The 18,693-nt window shown below is 44.4% G+C and overlaps 1 protein-coding gene across 2 annotated transcripts in view; it reads right to left on the bottom strand.

Annotated features, from left to right (window-relative positions):
• Window positions 1–18,693, bottom strand: part of EVC2 (EvC ciliary complex subunit 2) — a 167,990-nt gene that overhangs the window by 23,488 nt on the left and 125,809 nt on the right. For both annotated transcript variants that reach the window (XM_068277224.1, XM_068277233.1), the window contains exons 17-18: window positions 9,755–9,979; window positions 5,536–5,723 (exon numbers count right to left, since the gene is read on the bottom strand). In XM_068277224.1, the coding sequence (XP_068133325.1) occupies window positions 5,536–5,723; window positions 9,755–9,979 (413 nt within the window). The remainder of the gene's footprint in view (window positions 1–5,535; window positions 5,724–9,754; window positions 9,980–18,693) is intronic.

Below are 18,693 nucleotides of genomic sequence, written 5' to 3'. Positions count from 1 at the left end.
TATATAGTGCCTGGTACAAACCATTTTTATTTATTTATTTGAGTATTTATATAGAGCCGACATATAACGCAGTGCTGTACAGAGTATAGTGTCTTGTCACTAACTGTCCCTCAGAGGGGCTCACAATCTAGTCCCTACCATAGTCATATGCCTATGTATGTATTGTGTAGTGTATGTATCATAACATAGTCTAAGGCCAAATTAGGGGGAGACCAATTAACTTACAATCTGTATGTTTTTGGGATGTGGGAGGATATCAGAGTACCCGGAGGAAACCCACACAGACATGGGGAGAACATACAAACTCCTTGCAGATGTTGACCTGGCTGGGATTTGAACCAGAGACCCAGTACTGCAAGGCGAGAGTGGTAACCACTACACCACCGTGCTGCCCACAATTTTCAGTCAGATTGATGGGTCAAATCAATTATTTCTGACAGGTCCAATCTGATTTCCGATCATTTTTCCAATCGATTTTGTATAGAACCGAATGGAAAAACAATCGGAAATCATATCAGACCTGTTGGAAATAATCGATTTGACCCATCCATCTGACAGGAAATTGCATGGTGTGTACGAGGCATTAGATATCAGGGAGATAGTGATCATTTAGCAGATCTATCACAGATCAAATGTAAATGTAAGGCCAGCTAAGTATAAGGAATTTCCAGCATTTAACAAGGGGTTTCCGAACAAATCATACAGATATAAGTAGAGCCTGACTGCTGAGCACCCCCTGCCACATCTGGCCATACTTTGTGTACGGATGCACAAGCTTGCAGTATTTCCTGAAGCACATGGCCCAGCTCTCACTGTCTGGAAGCTTTAAGTGTTCATTCTGGCACTGAGGCATACCATGTGACCCTGTAGGAGCAATCTGATCATGCTGTGCGGTATGGAAGGATGCACTACATTTACTCCAGCCGTTCCCCAGCTAGGGTTAAATCCCCATAGAGGTTTTTGTAGCTGTTGATTTCATACATCATTTCCTGTCCTCAATCTGTGCAGGGAGCTGGCATCAGGAGACAGCACCAGCTCACATCTCAATATTCAATAATAATGTCACAAGGGTGCTGATCTACGAAGCAGAACAAATAGGTGCGCCAACCATAGGCTGAAATAGGAATTACCGCTATAGCGGCACTCGGAAGCTAATTTGGGCGGCGGCAAAAGACGGAGCCCAAATTACTTTTTAAAAAGTGCAATTCGTCCGCCAGCAACAGCCGGCAGCTGAATTAAGTCTTTCCCTGGTGTCCATGGCGGCCTGGAGGGGGGAATAGTAATTAACACCACCGGGACTTTTGCAGGAGCAGGGTGAGCCATTTTTCGGCTTCATCCTGCGCCTGAATTTGCCAGTGCCATTTTTACATGTATGCACTCAGAGCCGGGACAAGGTCCTCCAGCACCCAAGGCTGAGACACCAAAGTGCGCCCCTCCATCCCTCCCACCCCAGCCGTCACACACTGATTGCTATTAGACTAAGAGTCTCCCCAGGGCCCCCAACACCTCCGACATCTTAATCTCTAGTTATCTGGCTTGCAGTCACTGCCATGTATCCCCTTCCTTATTTCTCTCTGCTTCAAACACAATAGGGCAATGATAGCTGAATGAGTTGTGCGCCCCCTCCTACACTGCGCCCTGAGGCTGGAGCCTCTCTTGCCTCTGCCTCGGCCCGGCCCTGTATGCACTGACCTAGGCACCACACAGCAACGCATGACTCCATACAAAGATATGGTGCTGCCTTCCAATGTTCCCATTAGTGAGATGAGTTTACAATGCAATTTTTCCGATCACAATTGTCGTGACTGCTGCATTATATGTACAATTGAGCTCATATACAAAGTAAAGGAGGGCAGGAAAATTGCATAGCAATCACGCCGTTATGCATTTTCTTTGAGATTCGGCATTTCAAAATATTTTTCCGCCTTTTTTTACCTATTGGAAATTGCAAATGCACCGCTATCGCATTGTGTAACCGATGGATCGGACAAAGATCATGGCGGAATCAATGTAGCAGGGCCGGGACAAGGTCCACCACCAACAGAGGCTGAGCTGCCCAAGTGCGCCCCTCCCCCCAAAGTGCGCCCCCCCAAGTACTGACACTTCCTCCTTGCCCATCAGCGAGCTCTGTATTACGGCTGAGCAGAGCAGAAGACGGGGGATGCTAAACTGGAACATGGTGCTGTGACTGTTATTTACAAAAAGGTCAGGGGTACAAATAATGAGTTAAACTTACCTGTGGCTTCTTGCAGCCCCCCTGTGCCCACCACACATCACTCCCAAGTCCCGCTGGCCAGCAGCAGCAACCACCACAAAGCTGGCCGGTTGCCGCCACTCGGTGGCTACTGTGCAAGCACGACTGCAAGCCGTGTGCACTCTGTGCATGAGCAATTTTCATGTATCGCAGGTGCACAGAACGCTCCAGGCCCACGATGAGGGGGCACGTGGCCGGCCAGCTTAGCGGAGATCACCGCTGCTGGCCAGAGGAACTTGGAACAACATCGTAGGCACAGCACCTGAGGACTTCAGGGGGCTGCAAGAAGCCCCAGGTAAGTTAAACTCATTTTTTAGTCCAAACTTTACATTTATTTAAATTAAAGGCAGGCAGCATAATAATCTGCCACATGTTTATAGGTGCAGAATGAATGATATACTATATCCACAAACATACTATTCTGCACCTATATACACATGTGACAGACACTATCTATGCTGCTTGCTTGCAATAACCAACCAACCAGGCAGTCACTGACACGGTCCATAATCAGGGTCAACGACTCACTGTCTGTAAAAGCGTCACATTCACTTCAATGGCCACAGGTGCCAGCCCAGACCAAGTACGTAGCAGCCAGCCCAGCCAAAAGACGCCTGCGAGGGACGTTATGAGAAGGGGGCGGGGCGGGCTCATGATAGACAGACAGCAGCCACAGCCAGCCAGCGACAGTCAAGAGAAGGGGGCAGGCGGGACTCGCACGAGAGCCACCAGGAAGCGTCAGCCACAGTACATGAGCTGCACGCTTTCATTTTAAAATGCCCAGCGGAAGATGGAGAGAGTGGGGGGCGGCGCCGGGACCGGCATTATCGACACCATGGCAACACAATCAGGCGCCGGGAAGACACACAGCTAATGAAAAATCCGATCCTGCGCCCATCAGCGAGCCCAATGACCAGCGCCCGAGGCTGTAGCCTTGTGAGCCTATGTGTCGGTCCGGCTCTGCAATGTAGTGGAAAATGGAAGAAACACGGTCGAATCACAGTGCGATCGCAATTGCAATTAGGCTCCCAGTGGAAAACAACCCTTAGAGTTCCATAGATATGTGCATACCTCCCAACTTTTTGAGTTAAGAAAGAGGGGCACTTTAAGACATGCCTCTGCCACACCTCTAACCACACCCCAACCACACCTCCTTGTCATGCATATCACAAAAAATTCAAAGGCCATTGATGTCGTTTTATCATTCAAACCACGCTGGTCCTATCTATCATCATGCGTTTTATTTCATAATAACATTTAAGAGTAAAAAATACCGGTATATCAATTTAATGGATGAGAATACATTTTAGAGTCAATTTAAAACATTTTTCAGTAGAAAAATACACATTGTAATATAGATCTGTCCATCAGTCCTGAAAAAGGGACAAATGAGGAAGAAAAGGGGACAGAGGGATTTGATTCGCAAAGAGGGACTGTCCCTCTGAAAAAGATACAGTTGAGAGCCATGGTCATGTGTAGAGGAAGCAGAACGTATGGAGACGCATGTGATCTGTATGAGCAGGTGCAAGATTTGAAAGGCTCTGGTATGCTGCTGTCACTTCATGATTCAGATGAACACATGGAACAGAAATGACACATTGTCGTGACCAGCAAATCAGAGTATTACAAATCCACCACCTGACCATTTTCGTGACCAGCAAATCAGAGTATTACAAATCCACCACTTGACCATTGTCGTGACCAGCAAATCAGAGTATTACAAATCCACCACCTGACCATTGTTGTGACCAGCAAATCAGAGTAGTACAAATCCCCCACCTGACCATTGTCGTGACCAGCAAATCAGAGTATTACAAATCCACCACCTGATTCATGAGCTCTTCTGCAAGTGCGCAACTTTACGCATTGTTTTCTTATTGAGCGCTTCAATAGTAACTTGCAGTAGGCACAACCAACTATAAATACGCAAGTCTTTTTATCCCTTAAAAAACATAATTTTCGGAAGAACCAGCAATTGTTTCAGGTACACGGAGGGTCACATTTGTCAAGGGACAAGCAAGCAAGATTGTCTTGTACTTGTACCTTTACAAAGCGGACCTGCTGTGGCTCCAAAACAAATGACAGTTCTTCTGGATTATACATATTTTAAAGAGGAACTCCAGTGAAAATAGTGTAATAAAAAAGTGCTTCATTTTTACAATAATTATGTATAAATGATTTAGTCAGTGTTTGCCCATTGTAAAATCTTTTAAATCCCTGATTTACATTCTGACATTTATTACATGGTGCCATTTTTACTGTTGGCAAGTGATGTAGCTGCTGCATGTTTTTTGGGCAGTTGGAAACAGCAGTAAACAGCTATTTCCCACAATGCAGCAAGGTTCACAGACAGGAAACTGCCAAGAGTACGTACTCAGAATTTCTTTGTGGGAGGGGTTTCACCACAATATCAGTCATACAGCGCCCCCTGATGGTCTGTTTGTGAAAAGGAATAGATTTCTCATGTAAAAGGGGCTATCAGTTACTGATTGGGATAAAGTTCAATTCTTGGTCGGAGTTTCCCTTTAAGGGGAAGCAGTTGGCATTTGAACAGACAGTTGAGTGGGCTGCAAGTCACTATTGTGCTGTTTAGGTGTCTGTGTGATGCCAAGGAAGACACTATGTACAAATTATAATCACAAACCATTTGCTAGTCCACATAAAAAGTATCTTATTCAGTCTTCAACCTTTTTGATGCTACATGTTATTATCTCATTCGTCTGGAAATTTGGTCGCAGGGTAAAGTAAAAAAAAGACTCACCCTGCTCCTGCAAAAGTTCCGGCGGTGTAAATTACTATTGCCCCTCCAGGCCACCATGGACTACGGGTAAGATGGAATTTCGCTGCAAGCTATTGCAGGCGGCTGAATTACACTGTATTTATAGTAATTACTGTCTAAGCGCTGCTAAAGCCATAATTCACTTCTGTGCCATCAATAATCACTTTATTTACAGTAAACTCGCACTTTATAGGCCTGATGCACAAAAGGCTGATAAATACGCAATGCACACAGCAAATTTACCGATATTAATGGCACAAGAGCAGTGCCGCTTCACCGGGGAAAGTTACCAGGGGTAACTTGCTGCGTTAGGCTCCATTACAATAGCAACACGAGCGTTATCCTGGTAACACACATGTGGCGCTAACTGTGTAACAGGCACTCCTCTCCTGCTGTCAGTACTGGTAAATTTGCCGTGTGATGCCTGCGCATGGCACATTTTGTAGCCTTGTGTACATCATGTGTTACTAATGGGTCTTTCTCCATTATAATACTGACTCACCGGTCCTGAAGTAGGCTTGTTAAGTGTTTCCGCCTGTTAAGCGCCTTCCTGAGCGTTGCTGAAACAGGCAGGACCGCTTCGTCAGATGGTACATCTATAGTAACCGGGGATTCGTTCAGAGCCTGTTTACTGACTGTAGTCTTCCTTTGTCTCCAAGTCTCCAAATTCTTATCCATTTCTTGGATTTCCTAAATGAAGATGTGAGAATCACAATTATGCCGCTGCAGGAGAGCAGATTTAGGCCTCTTTCACATGGCAAGTTGAGAGTGGTGAATTCCCCACCTGCCAGCTGCTCCCATGCACCGGCTAGGCGCTTGCTAGCGCTCAGTATGGGCAGTGCAGACACGGGCACTGCACTGAGTCACAACGTGGCTGCACTTAGACGTGACATGACGTGTTTTTCCTGCCTAGTTGCTTCACTGCATGTCAAGTGCTGATCCATAGGGTTACAAATGTAGCTATTCAGCTGCATTACTTTGCAGTCAGGAAGTGCTCAGTGGCTGGCAGATGGGAAGCTGAACTGCCCTGAATGCAAACAGTTCAGCCTCTGGTGTGTAAGAGGCCTTAAAAGTAAGACTTAGGCCCAGTTTACACGGGGAAACCATGGTACTGGCGCTGCCAATTCACTTAAATGACAAGCATCACGACTGGTGGTAAAAGAAGTGCAAAAGTAAGTGTGAACCACCCTTAATTTTAATTACAAGTTGCTAAACGATTCAGCTTAACCCTTAAGCAGCAGGCAGAATTTTTCCTGCCACTGGGGATGTGTGCCTTCCCTAGCCTGGCAGGCTCGGCAGGGTATGCAGAGAGGGCGGCAGGGAGCTTTCATACATACTTTTCCTGACGGCTGGATCGGCTTCTTCTTCCTCCAAAGCAGGGGTAATGTAATCCCGACATATCTTCTCAATACTAATCCCACTATATGATGTGATCGGGATCCAGGAGACCGTGTCAGCGTTACAGCCCCACCTTGTGATGGAAGAGGGGTGATGGAAAAGTCTTTTTCATCACCAGGTGGCACTGTAATGCTGGATACACACGGTGCGTTCCCGCACTCGATGCGCCGCTCGATTCCCGGCCGCTCGATTATTTCCGACATGTCCGATTCGCGTTTCGATGGATCGTTAGGTCGATTTAGCACACTTTACATGACAATCGACCTAACAATCATCGTAATGTGCTCGGAAATGTTCGGAAATAATCGAGCGGCCGGGAATCGATTGGTGCATCGAGTGCGGGAACCCACCGTGTGTATCCAGCATTACGCTGACATGGCCTCGTAAATCCGATCACATGTCATATCACGTGATCGGATGTGATCGGGACCCAGAAGACCTGCCGGGAGGTCAGAGCGTGCGTAGAGGAATAGAAGAAGCCGTCCGGAACAAGTAAATATAATTGCTACCTGCCGCCCTGCACTAAGCAGCCAAACAAGATATGCCGGCAGAGGATTACGTTGGGCAGCAGCTTTCAAACTAAAAATTTTGTTTGAAGCTGTGAATGTGTTAAAGCAAAGCAGCTAATGATTTGGGTCCTACTGCAACAAGTATCACACTCAAAATAAGTTGTCCTGAATTATACAATGATGTTGATTCACAAAGCTTTTCTCTTGAATTATCTCACTTTACTTATTTTTTGCCTCAACTATAAGGAGAGCTAACTCGTGAGATACTGTTAATAGATAAGGAAAGAGAAAAAACATGATCCAGAGAGAGGAGTTAAACCAGATGAGCTAATTCATGATATAAACAGATGAGATAAAAACAAAAAAAGTTGATAAAGAGAGCTACATCATGAGTTAAGACAGATGCAGAGGTTGATTCACTAACAGCTGTTAATATTACCGGTACTTACACCAGCAGAGTACCGCGTGTTGTGCAATCAGTAAGGCATGGGTAGCAATATTGTTAGCATTACCCATGTACCTAGGGTCACGCTAATTGCACAACATAAGCACTCTGCTGATATGGGTACTGGTAATATTTTTGTGCGCTATGCGCGCACGGCAAAATGAATAACTGTTAGTGAATCAATCCTAAAGGATAAATAATTGTTAAGTAAAATAAGATTATTCATTGACAAGTTTTGTGAATCAAGTCAGTAAAAAAAAAAAAATCATTCGACTCCAACTCTAGCTCCTCAGTTTATGAAACAACCAACTCCGACTTCAGGTACCCAAAATTGCTCTGACTTCACAGGCCTTGCAGGGGCTCCGAAGTGGGTACAAAATCATCTGACTCCAACACCGATATCTCTGTTTATGAGATGTCTGACTCCAGGTACCCAAAAAGTGCTCCAACTTCGACACCACTATATCTGATAATATAGCTTGCTTACCTAATTTTTTTTACTAAATTTTAGTTTGATATGCATTTGAAGGGTGTTACATAAATAAGTTGAAAAAAAAACAAACTAGAGGCAGCAACCGTGGCTTTTATGGACCCCTCTCTCCCTGTAGTATTCCCACCAGAGAAGAAACAGACTGGCCTGCCCTTTATTCCAACTATTTTGATTATTATTTGCGCTACACTCTATAGCACTGTGCCGCCTGTATACTGGTGACCCCGTGCATTCAGCGGATCTCTGGGCTGGTAACTACTGTTGTTATAAACAACAATATGAAGGCCGAAATTGAAATGTTATTTCTCTACCATCAAATTACAAATCTATGCAGTTGTCAAACTTCTAACAAAAAGCCAAGCTGCACATTATATAACCCCGGTCAGAGCGCTTGTGAATAGCTCCATTTGTGGGAGCAGAACATAAAGACAGCTATGTGGAAGAACAGAACATGCTGAAAGGTGACAGGAGAACAATAGAGGTAGATGGGAGCGATATGTAACAGGTTAGATAACACCGGCAGAAGGAAACTCGCTGCTCCTTTGTAGTGTTACAGGCAATCCCGATACTCTATAAAGTATAGAGTCTTAGAAATTCACTAGGATTACTGTATTTAAAATAATCTGAGTTTAGGCTTGATGTAAGGGTCAACACGTTTGATTTACAGGTCCACTATTGTTAAAAACACTTACAGACACTGAGGCGCAAAAAAATTATTATGATATAATGAACTGGTTGTGTAGTACGGATAATACGGAACATTAGTAGCAAAGAAAATATTCTCATATTTTTATTTTCAGTTATATAGTTATATTTATAACATTGCATCATTGTCTAATATTTGCAGTTTACACACTACTCAGCATTCTAAATGATTTTACAGAGCAGGCAGGTGAACTTTTGAACTCTACTCTGCAGAGAAAAAGAAAATACAGTGTCTGACAGTTGAGATAACACGCTTTAGAAGACAGAGCTCTCTGCAACTTTGAAAGTTGTGGAGCTCAATGCGCGCGCATCTCCTGCTCGGGGGGAGAAGCTCCGCCCCGACTTCAGTCTCCGAGCGGCCCCTGGGACATTAGAGAGTGATTGGCTGATTGGCTGGCTGGTGGGAGGGAGGGGTTCTTCAAAATAATAATAATTAAATAAATAGTAAAAAAGACATAAAAAAACCAAACATAAATATTTATAAAAATAATGAACAAGGGGGGGGGGGGGGGGCATCAGACCCCACCGACAGAGAGCTCTGTTGGTAGGGGGAAATCACTAGTGTGCTGTGCTGCACAGCCCTGCAGCTTGGCCTTAAAGCTGCAGTGGCCAATTACTCAAAAAACAGCCTGGTCTTTAGGGGGGGGGGGGGTAGCACTGTGGTCCTCAAGTGGTTAAAAAGCATGATCATGCATGGGTATAAAATGTTCATTTACTTCAGAATACAGTGCATAATAATTTACTTTCTTTGTAAACATCTTTCTGGACTAGTCTATCTCCTCATGGGATACTCTAAGGGTTCTCTTAGTTTTAGCCTGTGCAGTAGAGCAGCCTCGATTGGGATCAGCTATTTCTGCCGGAGAGGGAAGCTGCTAGTGCACCTGCGCGCACTGTGGCATGTAAATATTATGGTTAGTGACATTGTGAGGGTCCCAGCCACCACGGAAATCACTTGAGAGATAGGCCTTTGTGATTCACACTGATATTCATTCACACTGACAACATTATTTTGTATTAAAGGCAGGTAGGATAACTATATAGTCAATAATGAGTTGGGAGGCAGGATTTTAATTGCATTCTTCACTATTAGTGTTTGGAGAAGTAACTCTTAAGCCACATTTTGGCAATCACTAACAATTCATGTAGGTCAGACATGAACATGGCTGATCTTTACCTGAGGCAATGTGCTGAGAAGCTGTTCATACTCTGACGTGTTGTACCCGACAGTGGTTTCCTCTTCCAGTAGGAGGCTGTGCAGATGAAGAAGAGCCGAGTGGGCCGCTAAAGTCTTTGACTTGTTATTAACCATCTGGAACTGTAAGGAAGTCAAGTATTCTCCCAGTGTATACTCTCTGGTCTTTAGTTGGTGCACCCGCTGTAGCAGCAGCTCAGCACGAGCCTGTAGAATAAGGAGAGGAGGCTGAAATGTTTTACCTTTATCGGGATTTGGTTATATATGAACATGGTGTGTGTGTGTGTGTGTGTGTGTGTGGGGGGGGGGGGGGGGGGGGTGTTACTGTTGAAATAGGCAAGCAGTTGCCTTACTTGTTGCACAATACATGCATTACCCTGGAGATGCATACGGCACACACAGGGCCCCACACAAGTAAAAGGTTAATAGGGCTGTGCTTTTGAAAATCCTAAATAATGTAATTTAATGTAATTTAACCACTGAATGACAACTGGATGTTTATAAACGTCCAGTGTATTTGTGGAGACTGCACCACCAGTTCGTTACTAAATGAGGCACATGTGGTATCATTTTAACCGTGACGAGTTGTACAATACGTTTTGGTTGGTCTTAAAGTGACTCTGTAACAATAAAAACGTCCCCTGAGGGGTACTCACCTTGGGAGGGGGAAGTGTAAGAAAACGCGGAAAAGCCGCCGCGTGCTCAGAACAAGGCGGCTGATTCCGCATCCAACGCGGCGGTTTGCACGCGTAGGCCTACGTCTGCCAGTATGGCTGAACGTGGAGAAACCGCCGCATGCCCTGATAGCGGTGCGGCTGGTTCCGCGTCCAGCGCGGCGGGTGGTACGTGTCTGGTGTGGCTGGGACTGATAGTCCACACAGGTTCAGAAGGACGCGCGCGCCGAGAGGCAGAACTTTTATGACAGCCAGAAGGGAGTCAGCTGACCAAGCCGGTCAGCTGACGATTCAACCAGTTCCCATTGGTCCAGCACTTAGGGGAGGCGCTGGAGAGCGCTGGGCTATATATACCGGGTGCTGGTCATTCGCTGGTTGTCTGCCGTTGCAATCACTACGTGGAAGCACTCAGACCTTATTGTCAGAATCTGTGTTATCATTCTGTTATACTTCAGACTAGTTCCAGGGTGTTGATGATCAAGGACCTCACACCCAAGATTAGGGACTTGTGTTATCATTCTGTTATACTTCAGACTAGTTCCAGGGTGTTGATGATCAAGGACCTCACACCCAAGATTAGGGACTTGTGTTATCATTTATACTTCAGACTAGTTCCAGGGTGTTGATGATCAAGGACCTCACACCCAAGATTAGGGACTTGTGTTACCATTCTGTTATACTTCAGACTAGTTCCAGGGTGTTGATGATCACGGAGCTCACACCCAAGACTAGGCATTGTTTATTATCTGTTATGACTTTCTGCTTTCCTGACCACTCTTCTGTTCACTGATTCGGTACTTAGCTATATCTGATACTCTGTCGCCAAACCCTGCGTGCCTTAGGTTTACCGAATCAGCCTCCTGTCTTTGTACTTTGTATGTCCGTGTGTTACCGACCTGGCTTGTCCGATCTTGAGAGCTATCTCCTCAGTTAAGAGATAGTTCACAGATCAGTCAGTGACATCCTCCTATTGGTGTCACTCACGCTCTGGTCCTTCCTCTCCCAGTCTGACTCCTCCCTGCGGGAGATTCTCAGGCTGCTGAAAGGTACTCATACTCTAGCAGTATTCCTTACTGCCTTTGTACCTGTCCTCCTGATATTGTTCTCAAAGTATTACTGTTGCACCAAACACTCATATCTCTCAGGTGTCCAGAGGTTAGTAGTATATCTGATTATCGGTGATACTGCAGATCATCAATAATCAGGTATATATCTGTATTTTTGGTGATACTGCAGATCACCAATAATCAGATCCTCTCTGTGTTACACCGATCGTTACAGGAAGCCTCCGGATCCTAATGAGGTTTCCCCCGTCCTCCTCTGTCCTACAGGGGTCTCGCTGCATCCCTCCGAAAAATGGTCCGACAGACCCGACAGCCTGTTTAATATTTACCTTTCCAGGCTCCAGCGGGGACGCTGTTGCGGCTCTTCTGACGGAGATAAGAGGAAATAGCCGATCTCCGTCGGGTCCGCTCTACTGCGCAGGCGCAGGAGACTTGCGCCTGCGCAGTAGAGCGGCCCGACAGAGATCGGCATTTTCTGCCTATCTCAGTGGGAAGGAGCGGATACTGCACCTGCGCTGGAGCCAAAAGGTAAAAATTTACATCGCCGCCGCTCCGGGAGGATTTTCGCCGCCACCGTGGGACCGAGGAGAACGGGGGAAGCCTCAATAGGAACTGGAGGCTTCCCCCCACCCGAGGTGAGTACCCCCTAGGGGAGTTTTTTTTGTTACAGATTTTCTTTAAAGCTTACATCACGTAAAAAAATGGGTACGGACAAACTCAATCCAACATACAAAGTTTGGGAAACTACAAGAAACATATGTGGTAACACTTTAACCATGATAAGTAATAGAATAAAGTTTAGAGAGTTTTAGGGTTGAGGCCCCTGTCTTGTGTATTCTTTTTAGTCACAAACTGAATCAAAGGCAATTACATTTTTGCATATTCTGTATCAAATAAGGTCTTATAGCCATCAATAATGTACACTGAGTAAGGAAAAAAACAAAAAAACCGAAAAAATCCTTTATTTCCAAATATAATAGGGCGCGCTCAGTGGGCAGTAGCAGTGTTAGGGCCTGTACACACTGCTGCATTTGTGCTGCATTTTTAAAATCGCATGCGACTTTTAAATTGCAAAGCCTTCATGAGAATAGAAAAAACGCATCGCACCAGTGTGTACAAGTCTTCACAATTTTTATGATTTTTCAAAGGACCTTGCGATTAAAAAACACTGAAGTTTTTAAAAGCCCATCGCAAGCACAGCAGTGTGTACAGGCCCTTAGGGAGTCTTGAGCTCAAGGACTCTTTACTGAACAGGTGCTGGCTTACTGAACAGGAAGAGACGAGTTTCAAAGCCTGGTCTACTGTGTCAGAGGCAGAGCCCTTAACCATTAAACTATCCAGCCACTACCAGATAATTAATCCACATAACCTCATAGACCAGGGGTGTCAAACGCAAATAGAAAGTGTGATAAAATTGGGATCAAGTAGTGGTTCAACTTCAATGTCTTGAGGCCACCCCCCTCCAGTATAAAGTTTGCTGGTGTCTAGTGGCCCCTCCCTCCCCTATACAATTCCCTGGTGTCTAGTGGCCCCACCACCTCCAGTCCCTTAACAGTTTCTTTGCACCCTGAAACAGTTCCCGGGTATTTAGTGACACCCCCCCCTCCCCCCATACAGTTTCCTGATTCCTAGTGCTTTCCCCCTCACCCATATAGCTTCCCTGGTGATCAAGAGCTTCACCTCCAATATAGTTTCCCTGGTGGTCTAGAGCAAGCTAAAGGAAAGGCAAAGTGGGGAAACCACTTGATGACCAAGTTTGATGGCTCTGCAGGCCATTTTGACACGTGCCATAGATTTTACGTTTGTTGAGAAAACCCGTCTCCACCCAGGTCACACTCCAAATTTGCAAGTTGGTGACAGTAGTCTGAGGAAAAGGGGAAGAAAAGGGGTACCAACTGCAAAGTTTAAAATGTTCGGGTCTACAGTTCAGCTATGACAGAGGTGCCCAGATAGCAATATCTAGAAAACGTGAATTAAAGGTAATTAATTTAGTTTTCTTTTTTGAATTGTATATTATATTATAGCAATTATATTAAACCATATACGTTTTAAAGATACGACTATTGCAAATATGATTTATGATATATCTATGTATGTTTATGTTTTGTCTTGATAAGTTTTATTGTATACACTTTGTATGACACCCCTTCAAGGCACAATACCTGATGAGGCGGGCCAGACCCGGCAAAACGCATTGGTACGTGCCAATAATATTCCTAATCAATATATTCGTCTCATTTTTGAGAGATAAGTGCAATAATTCCCTCATATTTTAAATGTTGCTATGTGGGTGTCTCTGTCATAGCTTTACTGTATTCACATTAGATGGATGGGGGAAGACCAGAGTAGTGGAGGAAGGTTTTGGGGAAGGCAGAAGAGGAAGAAGACCTCAATCACAGCTCACCCGACTATGCTTGGAATTTTCTAAACTAAAAGAACAGGATTTTGTGAAAAATACTACCACTGAAAGTCAGGAAAGTTGAGGTTCCTTTCTATACAATGTCAGCAAGCCTGCAAAGGCTTCCCAGATGCCAGAAATCCAGTACAGGAATCATGACAGACACATACAGGAGCAATACACTGAGTGGCCTAAAAATTAGAGACACCCGCTTATAACGAGTAGGTCCACCCTTCGTTCTGATCACAGATGATATTCTTCTTGGCATGGACTGAACAAGATGCTGATACCGTTGAGGAATGTCATAAGGGATCTTAAAGATCCGATCTGCCATGACAGTTGTTATCGCTGCGTGACGGCAAACATTGTTCAAGTAATCACGCGCCTGTCATCACGTTGTGAGATCCCGGAAACGATCAATCGTTGCTCAAAAAACATTGTTCAAGTAATCACGCGCCTGTCATCACGTTGTGAGATCCCGGAAACGATCAATCGTTGCTCAAAAAATAATCTAAACATTTGCGTAGAGGGTACGGGCCTTCAGAGCGCTTAAATATATGAACGATTGAACTGTTTTTTTACTCTACCCTCTCTTGGCAGAGAACTGGGCTTCCTAGAGCAAAGTATTTTATGGCTGTAATTCCTTATCAGTAGTCTGACTGGGTTCCGACTGGAGAAAAACTGTCAGTTGTGTAGCAGAATGTGTTGTTGCCCTTCTGTTGCTTCGAACTATGCGTGCTACTCGCCTCACCTCTCATTCACCAGCCTTTTGCGACCAGCATAGTCCTTAGCTCTTGAAGTTTTTTTTTTTCAACTGCCACTGTCTAAACACCCGATATACTGTTGGTCATCGTTTCAGAGCTACTAGCACCAGCTCTTTATGTACTGACGATCATCCCTCATTCAAAGTCCCTTACATCTTTTGTCATTTTGAAATTAACTTCCATGATAATTATGTTGTCCGAGCTGAGCGTTCCTTATATAGGCAACTCTGAAATGTTACGTCACTCTATGTCACGGTTATACTAGTTTGTTTTCAAATAAGGGCTGCCTCTAATTTTTTTGCCCCTGTGTAATATGTGTGGCTTTTGGCTGTGTTCTTGGTCTTGCATTTTGTTATGTTACAGACTTATTTTAGGAACAATATAGTTCTCAGTCTGATCCACTCTGTTACAGCTCAGCATAGCCATTTCCCAAATTACCAGAAATAAATCCCGAACACAACAACTTACTCACGGAACTGCAGGAGATCTAACAGCAATGGAGCAACTAAGCATGTATTATTTATATAGAGAACAACAGGGTGAGAACAACAGCAACACAACAGAGGCTCTACTCATAGGAGGTAGCTGGCAATAAAAGGCTCTCCTGGGAACATTCCATTATCCAGGAGAAAGAAAGAAAAGCTGCCAGCCAAAAAGTAGAGGCGGGTGGGTTAAGCCAGGCTCATAAAAAAAGAAGCAAAAGAAAACACACATGTGTAACCCAAAATGAATGTCTCAATCGTGTGCTTTTCAGGGCTTTAGTTTCAAAATTATATTAAACTGAAGCTGTTCCATCCCTAGTTATTACAACAGAATCTGATCCAATCTTCTGGGAAGGTTTTCCACTACATTCTTGAACACGGCTGCAGAGATTAAAAGTGGTATAAAACTCAACAAATCTTCTTTGCTCTAAAATATTCTTTACAGCATAAAAACTACTACCTAAAAAAAAATAAAAAATAATTGGTAGCAGAACTGCATTCAAACAGTTAAATACAGCACTTTCTTCTTCGGTGGTAAGCTTAGCACTGATGCCGAAGTTGAGAAAGTAATTACATTATCTTGCGTGTTTTCATATCAATCGCTATTAGTAAACATTGCTGGCGGCGGCATTCAAGTAGAAAGTGTACACAGAAGACACATTCTCACTGGATACATTAGAATATATAAATATGAAGCAAAAGTGAAACCAATGGAAGGGAGTGGAGGTAGCCTAAGCTCCCCCCCCCCCCCGCATACATTACCTGCTCCACCGGTGCGGCTCCCCAGGTCTCTGCTGTCTTCTTCTCCGCTCTGGTCTCCGGCATGCTTCACTTCTTCCTGCCCGGCAGGAAGTTTAAACAGTAGAGCGCCCTCTACTGTTTAAACTTCCTGCCGGGCAGGAAGAAGTGAAGCATGCCAGAGACCAGACCAGAGCGGAGAAGACAGCAGAGACCAGGGGACTCGCGCCGGCCGGAACAGGCAATGTATACCCGCTGTATTGCGTCAGTCGTCGAGCATTTAAACGCCGCTATCGACGCACTCCCAACCCGCCGGTGATCGAGAAAAATCTTCCGCACGGACGGATCGACGGGAACGATCTATTTTTTGGACGGAAATTGATCGTTCTGTCAGCGGTGTGCGCGGCGATTTCACAGCCGATTTGATCACTGTGATCGAATCGGCCGTGTATCGGCGGGAAAATTGTTAGGTGTATGGGCCCCTTAAGTGACTCTGTGATTGTTGTTTTAAATGTGCTGGTGTTGATTCAGGTCCGTGAGCTGTATGGGCCCATTACGTAAGTCCTGTATTATGTTTTATTGTATGGAATAAAGTGTGCCTTTAAATTTTAAGTAGTCTGCATTCTTGATACTCAACATTTGTTCTTGGATGACACTTAGAGAAGTCTATCTGTTTGAAAAGGATGAATTGACTGATGCACTCATGGCCTTGTTATGTGGGTCACTACAGCTAGGGTAAGAGTCTGCCCATTTGCTGGTGACAGGACACACCTATGGTGTTGAGCGGATTGCGCCTGGAGGTTTTGTTTTAACATCCAGCACATTAGCTGCCCTCTCTGGGACTCCCCACTATTCACAAACAGTAATGGCTTTCAGCAACGATTTACATTCTCTCCCAATCTTTGTGTTATGATGCTGTAAAGAACACATGAACTTGGAGGGACATGGAGGCTGCCATTTTTATTTTTTTTAAACAATACTAAACAATACTAGTTTCCTGGGAGTCCTACTAATAATCTGCCGCTAATACTTTTAGCCATAGACCCTAAACTAGCATGCAGATCAGAGGTTTCTGACTGAAGTTCGACTTAATTTAGGGCTTCAGCTACAAGCTGCATGCTTGCTTCAAGTGTGTGATCCAGATACTACTTCCGCCAAAGAAGTCAGCAGGAGAGCCCGGCAACTGGTATGGTTTAAAAGGAAATAAATATGGCAGCTTCCATATCCCTCTCAGTAAAGTTGTCCTTTAAAAAACAACTGAAGCGAGAGAGATACGGAGGCTGCTATGTTTATTTCCTTTTAAACCATAGCAGTTGCCTGGCTGTCCTGCTGATCCTCTGCCTCTAATACTTTTAGCCATAGACCCTGAACACACATATGCACATAAGCAGATCAGGGGTTTCTAAATGAAGTCTGACTTAAGGTGGCCACACACGATACAATAAAATGATCCAATTTTACAGCAATTCGATAAATATGATCGGATCTCCCGGAAAAAATTGAAAGCTTTTTTTTGTATTCAATTGAAAAATCTGATCGGTTTTCCTGTTTCTTTCCGATTTTTATCGATCCGTAATGCTGGAATTTATGATGTGTGTTAGATTGTCAATTTAATATACACACCTTAGCAATTTTCTGAGTTTCCATTCATTTTTATCATTTGGGGAAAATTGAACATGTGTGAGTGGTACATTGGTCATATTTTTGAAATGTTACAATCAGTCAGAAAAATTGATTGCAATTCTTACATTGAACAGATATTAAAAATATTGTATGGTGTGTGGCCACTTTTAATCTAGTTGGACTTCAGTTGCAAGCTCCATGCTTGTTTCACGTGTGTGATCCAGATACTAGTGCAGCCCAAAAAAAATCAGCAGGACAGCAAGGCAACTGGTATGGTTTAAAAGGAAATATATATGTCAGCCTCCATATTCCTCTCAGTTATAGAGGACCTGTAAGAAAAAAAAATGCCTGTAGGCGGTACTTACCTCAGGAAGGGGATCCCTCCACCCCTTCTTTCCAGCACTGTTAGCCGTAGAATATCTACCGGGGCTCCTGGATCATAACAATCCTGTATGAGTCTCCTGCAGGTGCAGCAGCGGTTTTCCTTTTGGCTCTGATGGAAATAGATGAGCTTGATTGGGACAGCTCTGCTGTGCAGGCGCCGTGTGTCTGTGCAGTAGAGTGGATACGATCAGGCTAGGCTATTTCCACCAGAACACGAAGGAAAACTGCTACTCCGTCTGTGTGAGGCTCACACAGGATTGCTATGATTCTGAAGCCCAGTACTGCTGACCAGCTTGTTGTCTGATCTTCAGCAGCAGACGGAGGAGGATGGGGGAAGCCTTATTAGGATCCAGAGGATTCCCCCTCCCATACGGGCACTTTTTTTTTAATTACAGATCCTCTTTAAAGAGGAACTCCAGTGAAAATTATGTAATAAATAAAGTGCTTAATTTTTACAATAATTATGTATAATTAATTTAGTCAGTGTTTGCCAATTGTAAAATCTTTCCTCTCCCTGATTTACATTCTGACATTTACCACATGGTGACATTTTACTGCTGACAGGGGATGTCAGTGGAAGGAGATGCTGCTTGCTTTTTTGGCATTTGGACCCAGCTGTAAACAGCTGTTATTTCCCACAATGCAATGAGGTTCACAGACAGGAAACGGTCAGGACCATGGTCCTGACATCACACTGTGGGAGAGGTTTTACCACAATATCAGCCATACAGAGCCCCCTGATGATCCATTTGTAAATTAAAAGCTTTCTCATGGGAAAGGGGGTTTCAGCTACT

This window comes from Hyperolius riggenbachi, chromosome 1 (genome assembly GCF_040937935.1).
Source record: "Hyperolius riggenbachi isolate aHypRig1 chromosome 1, aHypRig1.pri, whole genome shotgun sequence".
NCBI lineage: Eukaryota > Metazoa > Chordata > Amphibia > Anura > Hyperoliidae > Hyperolius > Hyperolius riggenbachi.
The sequence above is the reverse complement of the archived record's forward strand: the minus strand, read 5'-3'. Positions and strand labels throughout refer to the sequence as shown.